Source organism: Galeopterus variegatus, unplaced genomic scaffold (genome assembly GCF_000696425.1).
Source record: "Galeopterus variegatus unplaced genomic scaffold, G_variegatus-3.0.2 Scaffold1012, whole genome shotgun sequence".
NCBI classification, from domain to species: Eukaryota; Metazoa; Chordata; class Mammalia; order Dermoptera; family Cynocephalidae; genus Galeopterus; species Galeopterus variegatus.
In genome coordinates this window covers 360,189-377,013 of record NW_007727123.1, presented here as the reverse complement: position 1 = coordinate 377,013, position 16,825 = coordinate 360,189, and the positions used below count along the sequence as shown (strand labels likewise).

At 40.0% G+C, this 16,825-nt stretch overlaps 1 protein-coding gene across 1 annotated transcript in view; it reads right to left on the bottom strand.

Moving 5' to 3' along the window:
* SCAPER (S-phase cyclin A-associated protein in the ER) overlaps positions 1-16,825 on the bottom strand; it is a 396,020-nt gene that overhangs the window by 25,636 nt on the left and 353,559 nt on the right. The window contains exons 20-21 of the mRNA XM_008574198.1: positions 10,875-11,112; positions 5,436-5,585 (exon numbers count right to left, since the gene is read on the bottom strand). Coding sequence (XP_008572420.1) covers positions 5,436-5,585; positions 10,875-11,112 — 388 coding nt within the window. The remainder of the gene's footprint in view (positions 1-5,435; positions 5,586-10,874; positions 11,113-16,825) is intronic.

Sequence of the window (16,825 nt, the reverse complement as noted above, 5' to 3'; positions counted from 1 at the left end):
ATATGCAAAGATGCTTATTCCCAATACAGTAATATGCAGGCAGTCAAATCATCTGTCATTCGAGTTAATTTAATTATCAGACTACATTTAATAATCCAATACAAAATGTAAATAAAATGAAGGACTGACAGCACATACTAATTATGTTCATTATAATAATTAAATGGAAAGGAATTTAGAAAGAGTCATGAAAATGCCATAAAATACACGGAAGCTTTTGATTAAAACAACATCTTAATTAGAAACTGTAACCTTATAGGAAACAGATGACTGGTTCCATCAAGGATGGGGCATTACTTTTATTATCCAGGTTTCTCTTCTCAAGTCATCCATGGTATCATGGGGCTCGGTCCTTCCAGTTAATAGACTAAATGATGGCAAATAAAAAGTGCCAATCCTTTATGCAAAGCAGTTACCTAATCAAACAGCCTTAGGCTGCACCAGGATTTCATGATCCCCTGTCTATAAAGACATAAGCTGTTTTCCCAGTAGGAAATCAAGGATCACCTACAGACAAACAGGCACTGTAAATTAACGTGACTTCTGACTAATGATACAGAAACATTAAATGAATTGAGCATCATAATTTCTCCTGTGAAATTCCTCTGATTTAGAGAAAGTGGTATCAGGCTAACTAAATTCACTTTCATAAGAACAGAAGTGAGGTGGAAAGGGGGCACCCACTAGATTGCCAATGGTGAGGCTGGGCTCTACCAGTTCTCGCTTGGCAATTCCTTCTCCTTCTCCGAGGCTCAATTTCTCCATGTATGATATGAGGGAACTGGACTAGATATCTCAGAGCCCTTCCAGGATGGAGGCTTCATGAATCTGTGATGAAGCTGGGGTGAGAGCTTAAAACTGCACTTACCATATCCCCTCAGTAAACGCTCACTTAGCAAATTACAGTTGTCCCTTGGTGTCCATGGGGGATTGGTTCCAGGTCCTCCGGTGGATACCAAAATCCACGGGTACTCAAGTCCCTGATATAAAATTGCATAGTATTTGCATATAACCTCCCATATACTTTAAATCATCTCTAGATTATTCATAATACCTAACACAATGTAAATGCCATGGGAATAGTTACTATACTGTATTGTTTAGGGAATAATGACAAGATGAAAAGTCTGTACATGTTCAGTACAGATGCAATTTTTGGGGGGAAAATTTCAGATCCACGGTTGGTTGAATCCATGGATGCAGAACCTATAGATATGGAGGGCTAACTGTCCTGGGTTTTCAGACAAGATGAAAAGTCTGTACATGTTCAGTACAGATGCAATTTTTGGGGGAAAATTTCAGATCCACAGTTGGTTGAATCCATGGATGCAGAACCTATAGATATGGAGGGCTAACTGTCCTGGGTTTTCAGGTGGGGAGTAGAAAGGGAATTTAATAAAACAAGTTTTTTAAGGGAAAACAATCAGCTTTTTAGCTACAGAAAACTTCCCAACTCTACTGGGATAGGAGCAGTTATCATCTCAGCAAACTTGTGGCTATTTCCTATACCCTGCCCTTGCCATGCAGCCTGACTGGCATGGAGCCCAGCCAGGAGCCAGTGGGCACAGCCTTCTGGTGCTGGTGAAACTACTATGGCTGGAGATGGCATCACAGAGCAAGATACCTAACATCTCACCTGTGAGGTCTCTGCTTAGGAGTGTCTGTTAACGGACTCCCTCTATTAATATTGGGGGAGCCAAAGTATATTCAGCTTTTAATGATAAGATGGCACATAGTGGGAAGGCAGGTCATTAAGCTGTCTGGTGCTGACAGAATTTGGAGTAAGGTAAGGAGCATCTGGAAAACCACAAAATGGCTTGGAGTTCCCATGAGATCAGAATGCTAGACTGTCTGTGGTTCCAGTCTCAGCCTTTAAAATGTCACAGACTCGCAGAGCTAACAGGGGAGATCATGTAGTACAATCCTATTCTTCTTCTTTTGTTTATTTTATTGTGTAAAATATACATAATATGTATTTTACCATTTTAACCATTTTAAAACCTAAAACTCAGTGGCATTAATACACTAACAATATTGTACAACTATAGCCACTATCCATTTCCAGAATCAATCCACTTCTTTGTATAGTCAAAGATGCTCAAGCCTCAAGGAGGGAAACGATTTAACTAAGATCACACAGCTTGTGGCAGAGCTGGGGCTAGAATCCAGGTCTTCTATTTGCTAAACTGTGATCCATTTGTGCCCATAAAATATATTCATTTACACCTACCCAGGGTCTTTATGAGTTTCTCTGAATAAAGCACACAGATATGTCCCAGAAGCTTCCAAGTCATCATCCAGGGGGCAGAGGATAGCTTCTCAATGTACTGTCTCGGCGAGTGGGCATCATCTTCTACACCTCCCGCCCCTTATCCAAGATACACTTCAGTGATCAGTGGTGGACGGAGCCCATGACAAATCCAGTCTTCTTAAGCAATGTGAGATGAAACAAGAAAGTACATTGAGTTGGGCTTTGCAAGACCTGGATTCTGGTCCTAGTCTTCTAGTGCTTCTCTGTCATTTCAGGGGCCTAATTTCACCTCTTGGAACCCTTATTCCTCACCTGTCTGTAAGGCAGGAATCATTGCTTTACTTAGTCTCACTGATGTCCTAATGAGGTTCAAGAGACAATAGATGGGGAAAATAGTATAAAGAACTCTACAAATAAAAGGGTGTATGCTTAGAAATAGCATCTCCACAAGGTGCAGCATCTCAGCTTTTTACAGTTACTATGTTTTCTATCATTTTCTTATTTCCTCTCTACTTTTTATCATGTCTTTTCTTCTCATGGATTGTTGCATTTTGGCAATTGCCACAGGGCTGAACTGACTTCTCTGATCTTGCCCCAAGTCAGAAGTGGATGTCCAGTTTATCATTCAATCCTACTGGGAGGCAAGGTGTTGAAACACAAAGTCTGGCTTTTTTCACTTTTCTAATTTCTTTTCTGAGTGAGCTCACCTCTCAACAATGATCTCCAAATTCCATTACATCCTCTTCTTCGAATGACAACCAATATGGGGTCTTGGTTTCCTCCTCTTCCTCGTATTACCTAATGCTCTCTCCCACCCATTTCATCTTCTTTTTTCTCATCCCAACATGCCGAGTTATCACTTTCCCACCAGGTCCAAGTCAGGTCTAACATGCCATCTCCAAATACAAGTCCCCTGAGTACAATCCCCATTCACTCTGGTGAGTCCAGAGATTCTGAAAGTGTGTGTTTTATCTAAAGGAGAGGATTAGTCTGTGATTCAGCATCAGCAGAAAAACTCTCTGAAATCCCACACAATTCTGAGTTCAGTAAATTTATCACAACAGAGGTAATTTAAGCAAAAAGTTTCAAAACATCCCTAATATGGGATGCACTGAAAGAACTGAATTTTTTGCTGTAGAACTGCACACAGCAAAATATTATCACACACCAAAATCACTCACCCCTTTACAAGTGTAGTAGATAGTGTCATGATATACAAAGGTATTTCAAAAAGTTCGTGGAAAAATCGAATTAAAAGATAATACAAATTTTTCCATGAACTCTTGGAAGTACTGTTGTATAGTAAACAATTTAAGTATAAAACAGAAAATCGTTAGGTAAACCATGAATATCCACGTAAGATAAAGCCATGTAGCCACTAAAAACAAAGCAGGACATGAGCATATGTACAGTATGACCTCAGCTATGTAAAATGATTCATAGAAAAGAGACTAGAATGGAACCTGCCAAAATATTAACAGTAGCTATTTCCGATGCTGAGATAAGGAATAACTGCAGTTCCATTTTATTCTTTACACTCGCCTTGTCATTTTCATAATAAACAAGGAGCACTTTTGTAATCAGAAAAATTAAAAAAAACTTTTAAAGAGATGCTGAGATAAGGAATAACTGCAGTTCCATTTTATTCTTTACACTCGCCTTATCATTTTCATAATAAACAAGGAGCACTTTTGTAATCAGAAAAATTAAAAAAAACTTTTAAAGAAAAGGAAAAAAGGCAATTCAGTAGGCTGAATGGATGTACATGAGGAATAGAAATCCCCATGAGAGACTTCCCTCAATTTTCCTTCCCTAAGCAGCTTGTAAGAGAGTCATGGACTTGCGGGGCCTGGTCCACAGAAAGAACAAAGCACACCCACCTGAAGGTGTCTGCAAGGGAAGCAAACTGCCTGAGCTCCTGTGGTGGGAGATGAGAAAGAGCTGCCTTCCACCCTCCTGGCAACCGGGTATGAGGTATAACACTTAATTCTGGTAAGAGTCCAGATTTTCTATATTTTCTCATATGGACTGAATATTCCTCAACTTTCTCATAGAGAATGTACTGAACATATGTACATTTTGCCTCTGTGCTCACTCAGGGTCAGCAGTAGAGGCATCAACAATCATCTGGGAAATAAAATATAGGGCCTAGTGTCCTTTTGAACGCCGATGGCTGTGATTTCTGAGTTCTTGGGCCTGTCTTTTTTTTTCTGTCCTCTTTCTCCTTGTCAGACAGAAAATTTCAGCTCTCAGTGTATAGCTTTTTGCCCTATACTTGGCTCTGGCACTATAACCATCTGGTCTCTTCCTGCCCTAGTCTAGTTTGCTGCAGGTGGATAAACCAGGTAAGTACACTTGTTACAGGTTTGCCTAAAATAAAAACAAGTAAGCTTAGAGTGTGGGTTAAGGGGTTGTTCAGAGGCAATTTCCTTAGCTACAGTCTATACAATTTAGGTTGCTAGTAGGGGGTTTAGATAAATGAGGTTGTCAGGAATTACTATTTGGTATGTTAGTTAAGCTATAACTCTGGTTTCAAAAATAAACAGAAGTAAGGTACATTATTATTATTTTTACAAAAGCTATAACAAATTTTCCAACTTCTTAAGTCAGAAAAATTCTATTACGAATGAAATCTTGCTCATAAACCAAATCATCAAGAAGTTAAAAGCAAAACTACTCTGGGTGACTCAAGGAGGAGAGTCTAAGTCCTGCCCTCTGCCATCTAGCACCATCTGGAAGCCTCTAAGCACCGAGGTAGAAGCCTAGAGCCAAGAATAGTTTCGTAAAGCACCAGACTCTAATACAATTTGCAAAGTGACCCAAGTTGAAAGATGCAAGCTACCCTATCAAAACAAAAAAACTGATGGCCAGAGCATCAGAATCTATGTGGCAAAGGAGTAGATACTAAAGAGTCTCCATGGTAAGGGAGTAGATGCTTCTGTGTAGCTTAAGAATATTTTATTAAAAATATTTTTTATAGCTCTAACAGGACGCCTTACTGCTAATCTCGTGCTGATCAAATCTCTTTGGAGAGAAGCAGCCAGAGACATATCCCTGGAGCCTGGTTAAAGGGCTTCACACAGGACAGATGGGTTCCAGCAGGCTAGCCTGCCTTTTCTCACTCCAATACCTCACACTCTCATCACTGGGGGAGCAGTCTAAGGAACTTTCTGGAGCCTCTTACCTGGTTATCTGGGTGGTTGACAGTGAAGTAGCCCACACAGACAATGACCTCATGAAGGAGGCTTTCACAGGAGACCTGGCTGCAGTGGCCCAGCAGGGAGCTGGCCATGTGCCGGAATGCAAGGGACAAGCCCTCTGCCCCTACAATAGACTGACAAAGACAAGGAGCAGTTAGAACTCCCCAACCCAAGGAGAGGCAGGGCTGCAAATCACAAAACAAGACTGGGACCTGTGTACTTTCTGCCACAGAGCTGGAAAAGCATATGACATTTCTACAGTACTATGCTTAACAGTTCAGTTCAGGGGTTCATGCTGTAATAAATGACCAAAATGAATGTTATGTTTAACCTGAAAAGGGACAGAAAATAGAGCACAGCAGACAAATGTTTGTACCATGTGGTTCAAGACATTATCTACCTAAACCATGGTTATTTATCCCATTTTTAATAACTTAATTTTTCTCATTATACAAATATTTTCACTGTAGAAAATTTGGAAAAGTATAAAAATATTAAAATTTACCTATAAATCTACCACTTAGCTAACTTGTAACACATTTTTTTCCTGAAGGAGAAAATATTTTCTTGTAAAGAGAGAAACGCATATTTTCAATTACTTATGTTCAAACAGATAAGAAATATAAATAACTAGTTATTATTCAAAAAAACAGCTCTATAAACCAAAGGCTCCCAAAGAATGTAACAAAACAAAACAAAAAATCCCCCCAAAATCATGAAGCCCCTCAGCTATTAGGCTTCTGGGATCTTTTCTCCAGACAGCAAAGGGCTGTCAGCGGTGGGCGAGTTGGAAGGAGAGTCTGAGTCTGTCTGTGCAGCTTGAAGCTTCTATTTAATAAACATGTCAAACAGACAGAGCGACAGGAGGGCAAAGGGGAGAGGCGAAGCCCACAGAACACACTCGCAGCCCACACTGGAATGAAGCACCACTGCTGGCCTGTGGGAAAAGCCAGCGTTTTAAACTCATCTCTTGATTTGAGGTCTTGGCGGGCTTGAACCAGGTCAGATATGTTGCAGCATGGAAGTTTCAATGAAATCACTTTACCTAACAGTGGGTGAAACAGAGAGCCCTTTTATTGCTGAAACAAAATTACTGCTAAATTTTAAGAGTGCCTTCTGTCTGAGTTTCACTTCAGCCCAGAAAAAAAAAAAATGTTTTTCAGGCCCCAAAGAGACTTCGGGAGAGCTTTGCTCCTTTAAATCAAGTTGTGACACCTTCTCAGCTCAGCCCTTATTTAATTAGTCACGTCCAGAATGCTATGACCCAGTGCCCTCTGTTTAACCTTCACTGATAAGAGCAGGTCAAGGGTCATGTAAGTTTGAATATAAAAATTAAACCAATTTTTCAAGGAAACTATATTTCCTTTTTAGCCAGTATTAATTGCCAAGTCAGTACATTGATTTGTTTCCTGAGACCACCTTCAATTGTAAAACCTGTCAAAGTGTATGCAATATACAATATCCCTGATCTCAAGGCCATCTGTGCCAATATGAATTCAGAGTGAAATCAGACTCTTTACTGAAAGGATAAAAATATTTTGACAGCCTTATTAGTATACAATGAAATGGAACCAGCTAAGAAAATATTCTAATGTATAACCTTTTGGTACTACTACATGATGGTTTCTCACACAAAACAAGCACACAGGTTTGTGGCTTTGAAGGGGGGTGGATGAGCATTGGGAATGCTGCATTCAGCTCCCATCTTTCTGACTCAACATCTGCAAGATGGTTTGGGTAAATTCTTCATCTTAAGAGGCTGAGTTAGTTCACATTTCCTGAGTGCCTACTGTGTGCTGGCTAGCATAGAACCTTTATGTAATCTTATTTAATCCTCAAACAATCTTGTGAATTAGGCATTTTTAATCTTCATTTTACAGAGGAAGAAACTGAGTCGTAAGGGTTCAAATGACTTGTCCAAGATCACACAATTTGAAGTGGTAGGTTTCATGGGCTCAAAGTCAGGTGAGTGTGACTTCGGATCCAGGGATCTGATGGGGATGCCTCCTTGTAACAGCCTTGCACTCTTGTGATGTACTGGGACCCAAACTATCACCACGTCTTATATTGTCTTGTCTAACTCTGCAGCAGTTCAGGACATTTATCTCATTGCAGTTTTCTTCTTCAGTTCCTTTGTGCCTCCCATGCAATTTATAAATTGCCTCTCAGATTTTTTCAGACCCATGCTGATGTACATCTTCCTTCTTTCCACCTAAAATCTCTTTTCTTGTCATTTACATAGTTCCTGAAATCTCACTTTTGACATCTAAGTTGTTTTGGTGAACTAGAACATGAGTTTCTCTGACCATATCTATCCTAAAAACAGTAATTTTCCCCAAAACTCACCCATTGCTCTACAGTGCAAATACTGTGTATTTGATTGAGCATTACATACTTGATGAAGTCCATCTACATCAATGGGGTCTGTGTGGACAGATGTGTTACTCCAGCTTGCTAAATAGAGCATGGCAGTTAAAAAAAAAATGACCACAAATACAATTCTCCCATTGAAGGTGGAGCCCGTGCCGCCCTTCCATTGAATCTGGAAGGCTTATGAATTAGTATTCAACCAATAAAGTACGGTTGATACGTAACTATATGACTTCTGAGGCTAGCGCATAAAAAGCCATGCAGCTTCTGTTCTCAGAACATTTGCTTTCCAAAAGCTTCCTTTTAAGAACCCAGACACCATGATGTTTGAGAAGCCCAAGTCACACAGAGAAGCAGTATGTAGATGCTTTGGCCAGTAATCTTGATGAACTTAGTTTTTGAATCATCCCCAGCATCAAACATGAGAGTACAGGAGACTCCAGATAATTTCAGCTTCCAGCTATTTGAGTCAACCCTGTCTTCTCCTCTTCCCCCCTCCAGCTATTTGATCCTCTCAGCTGAAGCCCTGAAATCATGAAGCAGACACAAGCCATCCCCACTGTCATGAGCCCTGTCTGAATTCCGGACTCATAGAACCTGTGATCACAATAAAATGGTTGTTTACCCCACTAAGTTTGTTTGTTTGTTTTTAAATGCATAAAAGTAACTGGGAACAATAAGGTAGTCACTGGTAAATGTGTTAAAGTCCTTGATGCTAGAAATTCAGGGCATTTGGGTCCTCTGACATACTGATGAGGAGTGAGAGAGAAGCATGTGCTGAATCTTAGGCACCAAAAGGATGGCAGCCAGGGCCTTGTCAATGTCAAAGGAAAAGGAGGAAGAGGAAGGTCCCTGCAGGCTTTCCTGGTCCATGGTCTGGTTAAGGGTGAAGGGTACCTGGGAAAGATGGCTGGGGAGAGAATAAGAAAGAGTGATGACAAGACTGACTAAAATAAAAGAAGACAGGAGAGGAAGAACAGAGACAAAAAAAAACAAACCCAGGAAAGAAAGAATTAAGATGGAAATCATGAAGTCACAAGACAGAGAGAGAAGAAGGAAGCAAGGGAACAGAAGAACTGCGGGAACCAGCCAAGAAAGGGCGTTCTACCTGGGAGGCAGGGAATTTGATTCTGAGAATGGCTGAACGCTCTTGAGCCACCTTGGTACTTTTCCTGCTGTTTCTGGCAGAAGTAGTTCAAGTAGGGGATATATTTTGGGCTCGTTAGGGCAACGATCTAGAGAGGAGACATCATGGTTTTTTTATTTTGGTTGGGAATGAAGGGTTCCAGAAATAAGCTTTTGATTTTTCTAACATTATTGGCTATCATGCCTAATGGTGACTAGGAAGCAAGGCTGGTTGGAGTTCAGTGGTGGTCCTTTTTGAATGAGGCTGCACAGGCTGTGAACTCACAGAAGGAAGAGGGGAAAGGGACCTGGGGCTCCCTGACACTCAGAGTGACTGACGGAATGGCTAACTTTTAATCTAGATCCTTGTTTGTGATGTGGAGGACCCTTCAGCAGTATAAATCCTGGTCAGAAGACCCATGAAACTAGAAGCTAAGAGACAGTTTTTAGATATGTGCTTTTTCATAATCTCTGGCAACAAAGGAAATTACTCTGGACCTAGCTGAGGGGTACACTGCTGGACTCCATATCCTGAGGACATAAAATCAGGGTCTCCTGAATTCCAAGCTGTTTCCAGACCAGAACACAATGAACTTGGGTCTTCATAGAACACAGACGTTATGTTCAACCCAGAGGTAAGAACTATCGACATTTTCTGGAGCAGACATTTCCCATTTTAGGTGTGGCTGTAAACTCTGGGAACACTACACATTGTGTAGTTACCACCTAAGGCTAGTTCAATTGCTGTAGAAACAACCCCAAAGGAGGGGTTTCTGTACCTCTACAAAGTTGAAAGATACTAGATCCAATGATACATCTTACTAATTCCCTTTTTTGAACAGAATGACAGGAAGATAATCAATTAAAGAACTGTACATTTGTCATCAGCTACAAAACAGAAGTGTTTCTTCCATCTCAGAATGGCGAAGACCACTATTTTCATACATCTGTATCTCTATAACCTTTTTCCCTCTGAGCAAAGCAATTCATCTAAATTATGGGTTTATCATCTGCCAAGTTTGTTCCTCTTTTAATGAAATTACTTGACAGTTAATAAACTGAAAGAGAAAGTCTACTCCTTGGGGCTTGCTCTGTTCCAAAGGTTCAGCGTTTTCAAAAATTATATTTCCTATGTAAAAAAAAAAAATCTGTTTCTAAGCCGACAGTCTGGTGTTATTTTTTAATGAAATTACTTGACAGTTAATAAACTGAAAGAGAAAGTCTACTCCTTGGGGCTTGCTCTGTTCCAAAGGTTCAGCGTTTTTAAAAATTATATTTCCTATGTAAAAAAAAAAAATCTGTTTCTAAGCCGACAGTCTGGTGTTATAGCATAAAACAATTTTTCTTTCTTTAGCTATAAAAACTTAATTTATAAGGGGTTGCACATTTAACTACACATGTACTTTACATTGGACACAAATCAGTTAAGTTATCCATAGAAAGTCATATCAATCAAAACAATTTATCTAATTTTGGTTCTGTTTATATAAGAAACCATTACTTCCCTTAATATTTAAAAGTTGATGGGATGATAATGCCTTTATCTAAAGAATTCAAGGCAGAAGATTTATAAGTAGCAGTGTGGCACAGAAGGAGCATAGGCTTTGGAGTCAGAGAGTCACGGGTACTAGTCCTGGCTGAGCCACATGTAACCTTAGGCAAATTACTTAATTGCCAGCTTCTCCATCTGTAAAATGGGTATAACAACATTCTGCATGGTAGTTATGACAATAAATGAGAAAGCACATGTAGTGCATATATTACAGTTCCTAAAAGATGGTAGCTTAATAAATAGTATATATGTATATTATAATTCCATTTATTGGAGTTTATTCCTTATGCCCCGACCTGGAATAACCTCGCATCATATCTACGCTAAAATATTAACTCTTGGTTGGTTAACACCAACACAAACCAAGATGTGGTACCTGAAAAGAAGGCAGATCAAGGGCTGCAAAGCTGTTGAAGAAACGGAGACTCTGAATGGCCACCTGTACTGTGTTCTGGCTGTAACTCTCCTTGGGACTGGCAGTGCTGGGGTCTGAGATGGTGCCATGGAAGAGGACACAGTAGAGCATGTGCAGAACTCCAGCCAGATCTGTGGCCTGAAGAGCAGCTGTCAGCCCTGTAGGATCCTGGCGATTATTGTCAAATATGCTGTATGACCTGACAAAGAAACATGCAACTCTTTGAGAGAAATCTACTTTAAGTATGTTGGCATTTTTATAGGTCAAATTGAACAAGACAAGCAGACTGTTAAAAGCAAACCATCTGAGTTGTGTAATAAGGTAACAAGAAACCTCAAGGAATAAATGCATCCCTCCCCCTCGAGTGTACTATGCTTCCCTTTTCTTACCCTGGGAGACCGAGCTCCTGCATCAGTGGCAACCGAGCACTCTGCAGACTGTACTGAGGCTGCCACTCACCCATCCCATCCTTTGCAGCCTAGGTAGCCTCACTTTGTTTTGTGCCTAGGTCTTGGCAAACTGGACAGTTTGTAAGAGCTCTTGGGAATAAAACACTGTAGCTTTCATTCTGGATATACAAAGGGAATATCTTCTCAGGAGAGGCAGCTATCAGGAAAGCATGAGGCCTCAAAAACCCAGTAGTATATTGGTACACTGTGGTAGAGAGACCCTTCAACTGCTTTTGGAGGCACTGTTCCAACATCAAGAAATACGGCAGGATAGGTTGAAGGGGCCAGAGTCCCAAGAGAAAGCAATTGCTGGATTAGGTCTATACAAATCATCAAAAAGTCAGCTTCGCAACTGTGGCAGGTAGTGTTATAGATGACCAAAGAAGAGACGATAGCAGTGGCAAATTAATTCCTTAAATCGACAGTAAAGCAGCAAGGGTTTATTAAAACCACCTCCTTCCTGAACTTAGGTATATGTGAAATATCTGGTGACCAAGGACAGGCAGTTATAGTAAACATGGCTGCCAAGCATTCATTCACCCTTTTTTCCCCCTAGAAACCATACAAACTTCTCCCGAACTTATAGCCCATGTGTTTCAGGTGGGGCCTCCTCCCTATTTACTCTGGCTCAAGGGCGCCCAGGTCTAAGGTAAGCAGCACATTTTATTTCTCTGGCTGTTCAACATGGTTCAGGGATGGTATGGGTCACAATCGGATCTAATGGAATGGATACCAATAAAGGGAGATACTTTTGCTGAGATGCTTGGAAAGAAGTCCTCAATTTTTCCTCCACTGGGTTTGAATCTCCGAAGATGTAAGGTCTGGAGCTACTATAGCCACATGCTCGAACCTTTGCACAAACCCTTATGTCTCTTAGCACTGTTCCAAGTTGGCCACTCACCTTCCTTCATGGAACTCAGCTTTTCTTAGGAAGGCAAGCCACAAATCTCATTCAATGACCTACTTTAATCTAGTACAATCTGCACAATATTGAGCAGAAGTGCCTTTATGTTTCTGGCATGGGATACTATCCTTCCCTAGTTTTAAGCACTCACACAGGTATTCCTTTGTTTCTGTTTGTTTGTTATTCCTTTCAGCTAGAACCTGGGATGGGTGAGAGGCATTAAAGATCTATGTTTACCTCATTACCTTGCCCAGAAGCACTCAAGAGATGCCACTAATTAAGTAGGAACTGAGAGGTGCTCACTGGCAAGCTTCTAATATCCTGTCTAGTTTTCTCAATTCATAATTTTTTTTTTCCAAAGGGATCATTTTAGTTTGCTAGTTGCACCAAAGTAGAGTTTTATTTATAACCATGGAAAACTATTATTTCCTGAATGTGCACTATTTCTGATATTGCTAAGTATACAACCATGTGATATGACATCCCTGTACACCTTGAACTCTTCTCAAGAAAGAAGCTCTCTTATGAAATATTGTCATCTCATTTACATGGCAGGATCTGCTAAGTACATTCATATCTTTCACCTTGTCTCATTCTTATTATAGTTATTCACAGTGGGATAGTGAAGTTATTCTTCTCATTTACAGATGAAGCTACCGAGACCTAGAGAGATAAGATGATGTGTTTTAGGTCACACAAATTTGTTAGTGGCAAAGGTAGGGTACCACCCAGGGCTTTTGACTCTTTAAGGGCAGTGCTTTGTCCAAGGACCAAAACATCCAGGCCAAGTAGGTGACCTCTTCCTTTCTATGCCTTCTCTTAAGCCACATTTTGTGATTAACTAACACTGTTAAAGAACATACAGACTGTAATGCAATCTTATATATCATGGGGAGACATTTTTGTCTTAAGGAACTTAATAAAAACAAAAGTTTAAGAAAGGATATTTATTTGCTTACAGGCACATCTGAACTTTTACACGAACATGTGTAAGCTAATCTCAGTTGGCCCTTACTTACTTCCATTAAAGCCAAAAGAGTTTGGGGTCAGACCTTGACTAGAGACATTAATGTGTCTGAGTTTATTATATAGGTTCCAAAAAGGGGCCTGTGTTTGTTTAACACTGACTACCTTTTAGAACCAGTGACATTTCTCCGGAAAACTAATTTCTAATAGGCTTTCAGGACCGTGGATTAGTGACATCATTGCTGGTGACAGCAGCTTTACTGCTCTTGTTTGTGATTCAGAATGCTGACATCCCCCTTACTGCTTGTGTTGCTTTTAAACTGATTATCAGCATATTCTAATGCGGATATTCAGGAATACAGCTTTATCATTTAAAATACTTTGTAATACTTTCTGGGCATTTACTAAATGACGTGAATTCACTGCTATTTCCTTTCCCAAAGAATAAATGAAAAAAATATCTAAAAAAAAAAAAGTAAGCAAAGTTCATCAGCACAGTTCCTCTACCTTCACCATTATTTAAAAAACACTAATCTGATAGGTTATAAAACAACACAAATCAAAAAATATTTTGTAAATATTTTCCTACTGAAATAAAAATGTTGACTGAGGAAAATCGACTAAATAAGTATTCAAGAACTCATGTGGAAATGGTTCAAAATGCATATATTATTGCTTCATGGAAAAGACTATTCATTTTAAGGTGAGCCCACAAAATATACGGAGTGGGGAACAGGGTTTGTCTGCTGCGTTTGGCTTCCATAGGACTCATGTAGACCTGAAAGGACTTAGAGAATGTTTACTTTTGATTTAGCCTGAAATATAGATAATTTGCTCATGAACAGGCCACTGGTTCCTGTTGGTCTTAACTGTCAGTTACAATCACTTTAAGCTAAAATGTTTATAATAAAAAAAGTAAAAGGCCTTATTCATATCAGGCATGGGTTATAAAGTTTTCTTTAAAAAAATACGTGGAAGACGTGAAAAATAAGATCTGAATTTTGTGTACTACACTCTGAGATCTTCTCAATTTTACTGGATTTCAAGGTGTTTTTACCTCCATGACTAGAGATCTTAGTGGGATATTAATTTCTGTTCATTAACAGCTGGTTTCAATTAGGAAAAACTACAACCAGGCCATCAGTACTCCTGCACAGTGCCTGAAAACCCTACTTTGCCTTAAAAAGAACTACAGTTGGGCAAAAAAGGCGGTGATTTGTGTGGCCATGAATCAAGTCCCATCCATTCCATCTTTGGTAATAGAAACCACTTATACACCAGGCCTTGGTTGGCCTAAAAAAGCAGCTGTGACAATTCCAGACTCTATAATCCCTTTGTCCCTGTTTGTTCCTGGTTTGTTTGCTCTCATCTCCCTGTCCCCAGACTTCTGGCTTGGTAACATCCAGTCTGAACTCCTTCAATGCTGAAGCTCTTCTAGACTCTTTCCTAGCTTCTTGTATTTTAGATTTGTTCATGCCTTTAGTTCTGGAATCCCTGAGACATTTTGTGTTTAGCTTTTGAACCCACAGAACTACACTCAAAGGTCCGCATGTTGTTGGAGTGGGTGGGGTTAAATTAATGCCTCTCCCAATGATGGAAAAGAAGTTCACTGTTCAAGGAGAGGGGAAGTATTTCTCAGCAGTATTCCCACTTTTGGGGTATTCTGGGAAAGATGACCCGCATTCAGTGATATCATCATTCATTAGGCTTTATGGTAAGCACAAAGAACGATAATGCTCTGTCAGGTACTCTGTTTAAAAAGCCAAAGTGCTGTGCTCCAGGAACAATGAGCACCTGTGATGTGCAGGGTCAAGGAAGACCTGGCCCCTGTTCTATAGAAGGTTACAGTCTAATAGGAGCAGGTGGATGTTATCAGTTTCCTATTACTATTGGAACAAATTACCACAAATCTAGTGGTTCAAAACAATACAAACTCATTATCATACAGTTCTGGAGATCAGAAATCCCAAATGGATCTGACAGTGATAAAATCTAGGTGTCACAAGAGCTGTGTTCATTCTCTAGGTGCTAGAGGAGGATCTGCTTCCTTGCCTTTTCCAGCTTCTCAAGTATGCCTGCATTCCTTGGCTTGTGTCCCCTTACTCCATCTTCAAATCCAGCAACAGAGCATTTTTAAATCTCTAACACTGACTTTCCTGCCTCCCTCTTTTACTTTATAAGAATGCCTGTGATNGTGATAAAATCTAGGTGTCACAAGAGCTGTGTTCATTCTCTAGGTGCTAGAGGAGGATCTGTTTCCTTGCCTTTTCCAGCTTCTCAAGTATGCCTGCATTCCTTGGCTTGTGTCCCCTTACTCCATCTTCAAATCCAGCAACAGAGCATTTTTAAATCTCTAACACTGACTTTCCTGCCTCCCTCTTTTACTTTATAAGAATGCCTGTGATTACACTTGTTGCACCTGAATAATCTAGGATAACTTCCAGAGTCTCAAGACCCCTAAATTAAGCATTTTGCAAGGTCCCTTTTGCCATGCATGGTATTATTCACAGGTGCTGGGGATTAGCATAGAGAAGTCTGCTTACCATTATTCTGCCTACCACAGTAGGTCTATTCACTCATGATTCATTCATTCAANTCTGCTTACCATTATTCTGCCTACCACAGTAGGTCTATTCACTCATGATTCATTCATTCAACAAATATTTATTGAAGATCTACTATGTGGCAAGCACTATTTCTAGCCACTGGGATTCCACAATAAAAATCTATGTTCTTTTCCGAGTAAAGTTTACATTTTAGTGCAGGGAGACATAACAAACAAACTGGTAAATATATAATATGTAATTTATAGTATGACAGATGTGATAAGTGCTATAGATGAGCAGGGGACATGGCTAGGAAATGAAGAAGTAGGGGTGTGTGTGAGGCTACTTTATATAGGGTGGTTGGGGAAGCCCTTTCCAAGGCATTATTTAAGCAGAAATTCTACAGAAAGTGAGGAAGGGAGCCATGTGGAAGGGTGTTTCAGATAGAAGAGCAACAAATCCCTAGGCTTGGAGCCAAGAAGTGTGCATGACATGTTCAAGAAACAGGAAGAAGGCTACTAAGGCTAGAGCAGGTTGAGTGAGAAGAAGAGTAATAGGAGATGAGGCCAGAGAGGCAACATGGAGAAGATCGTAAGGATTTCACTGAGTAAGATGGAAAAGCTGCTGGAAGGTTTTGAACAGAGGACAGATGTAATCTGACTCAGGTTCAAAAATGATCACTAAAGTTATTAGTTGAAAAGTCTTCAGAAGAGCCAAGGTAGAAGCAGAGAGACCAATTAGGAGGTTGTTTCAATCATCTAGGTGAGAGATGATGGTGGATGAACAAGGATGGTGGCCATGGGTGTGATAAGAAGTGGTTGGATATGAAAATATTCAGAAGGGAAAGCCAACTGGATTTCCTGATAGACTGGATGTGAGTGGGAGACAAAGAGGAATGAAAAAAATAGCTCAATGGTTTCTGGCCTGAGTAATTGAAAGAATACAGGTACATTTATAGAAATGGAGAAGAAAGTAGAGAGAGCATGTCTAGGGGAAAAATATCAGGAGTTCAGTTTTGAACTTGTTAAATTTGAGGTGCCTATTAGA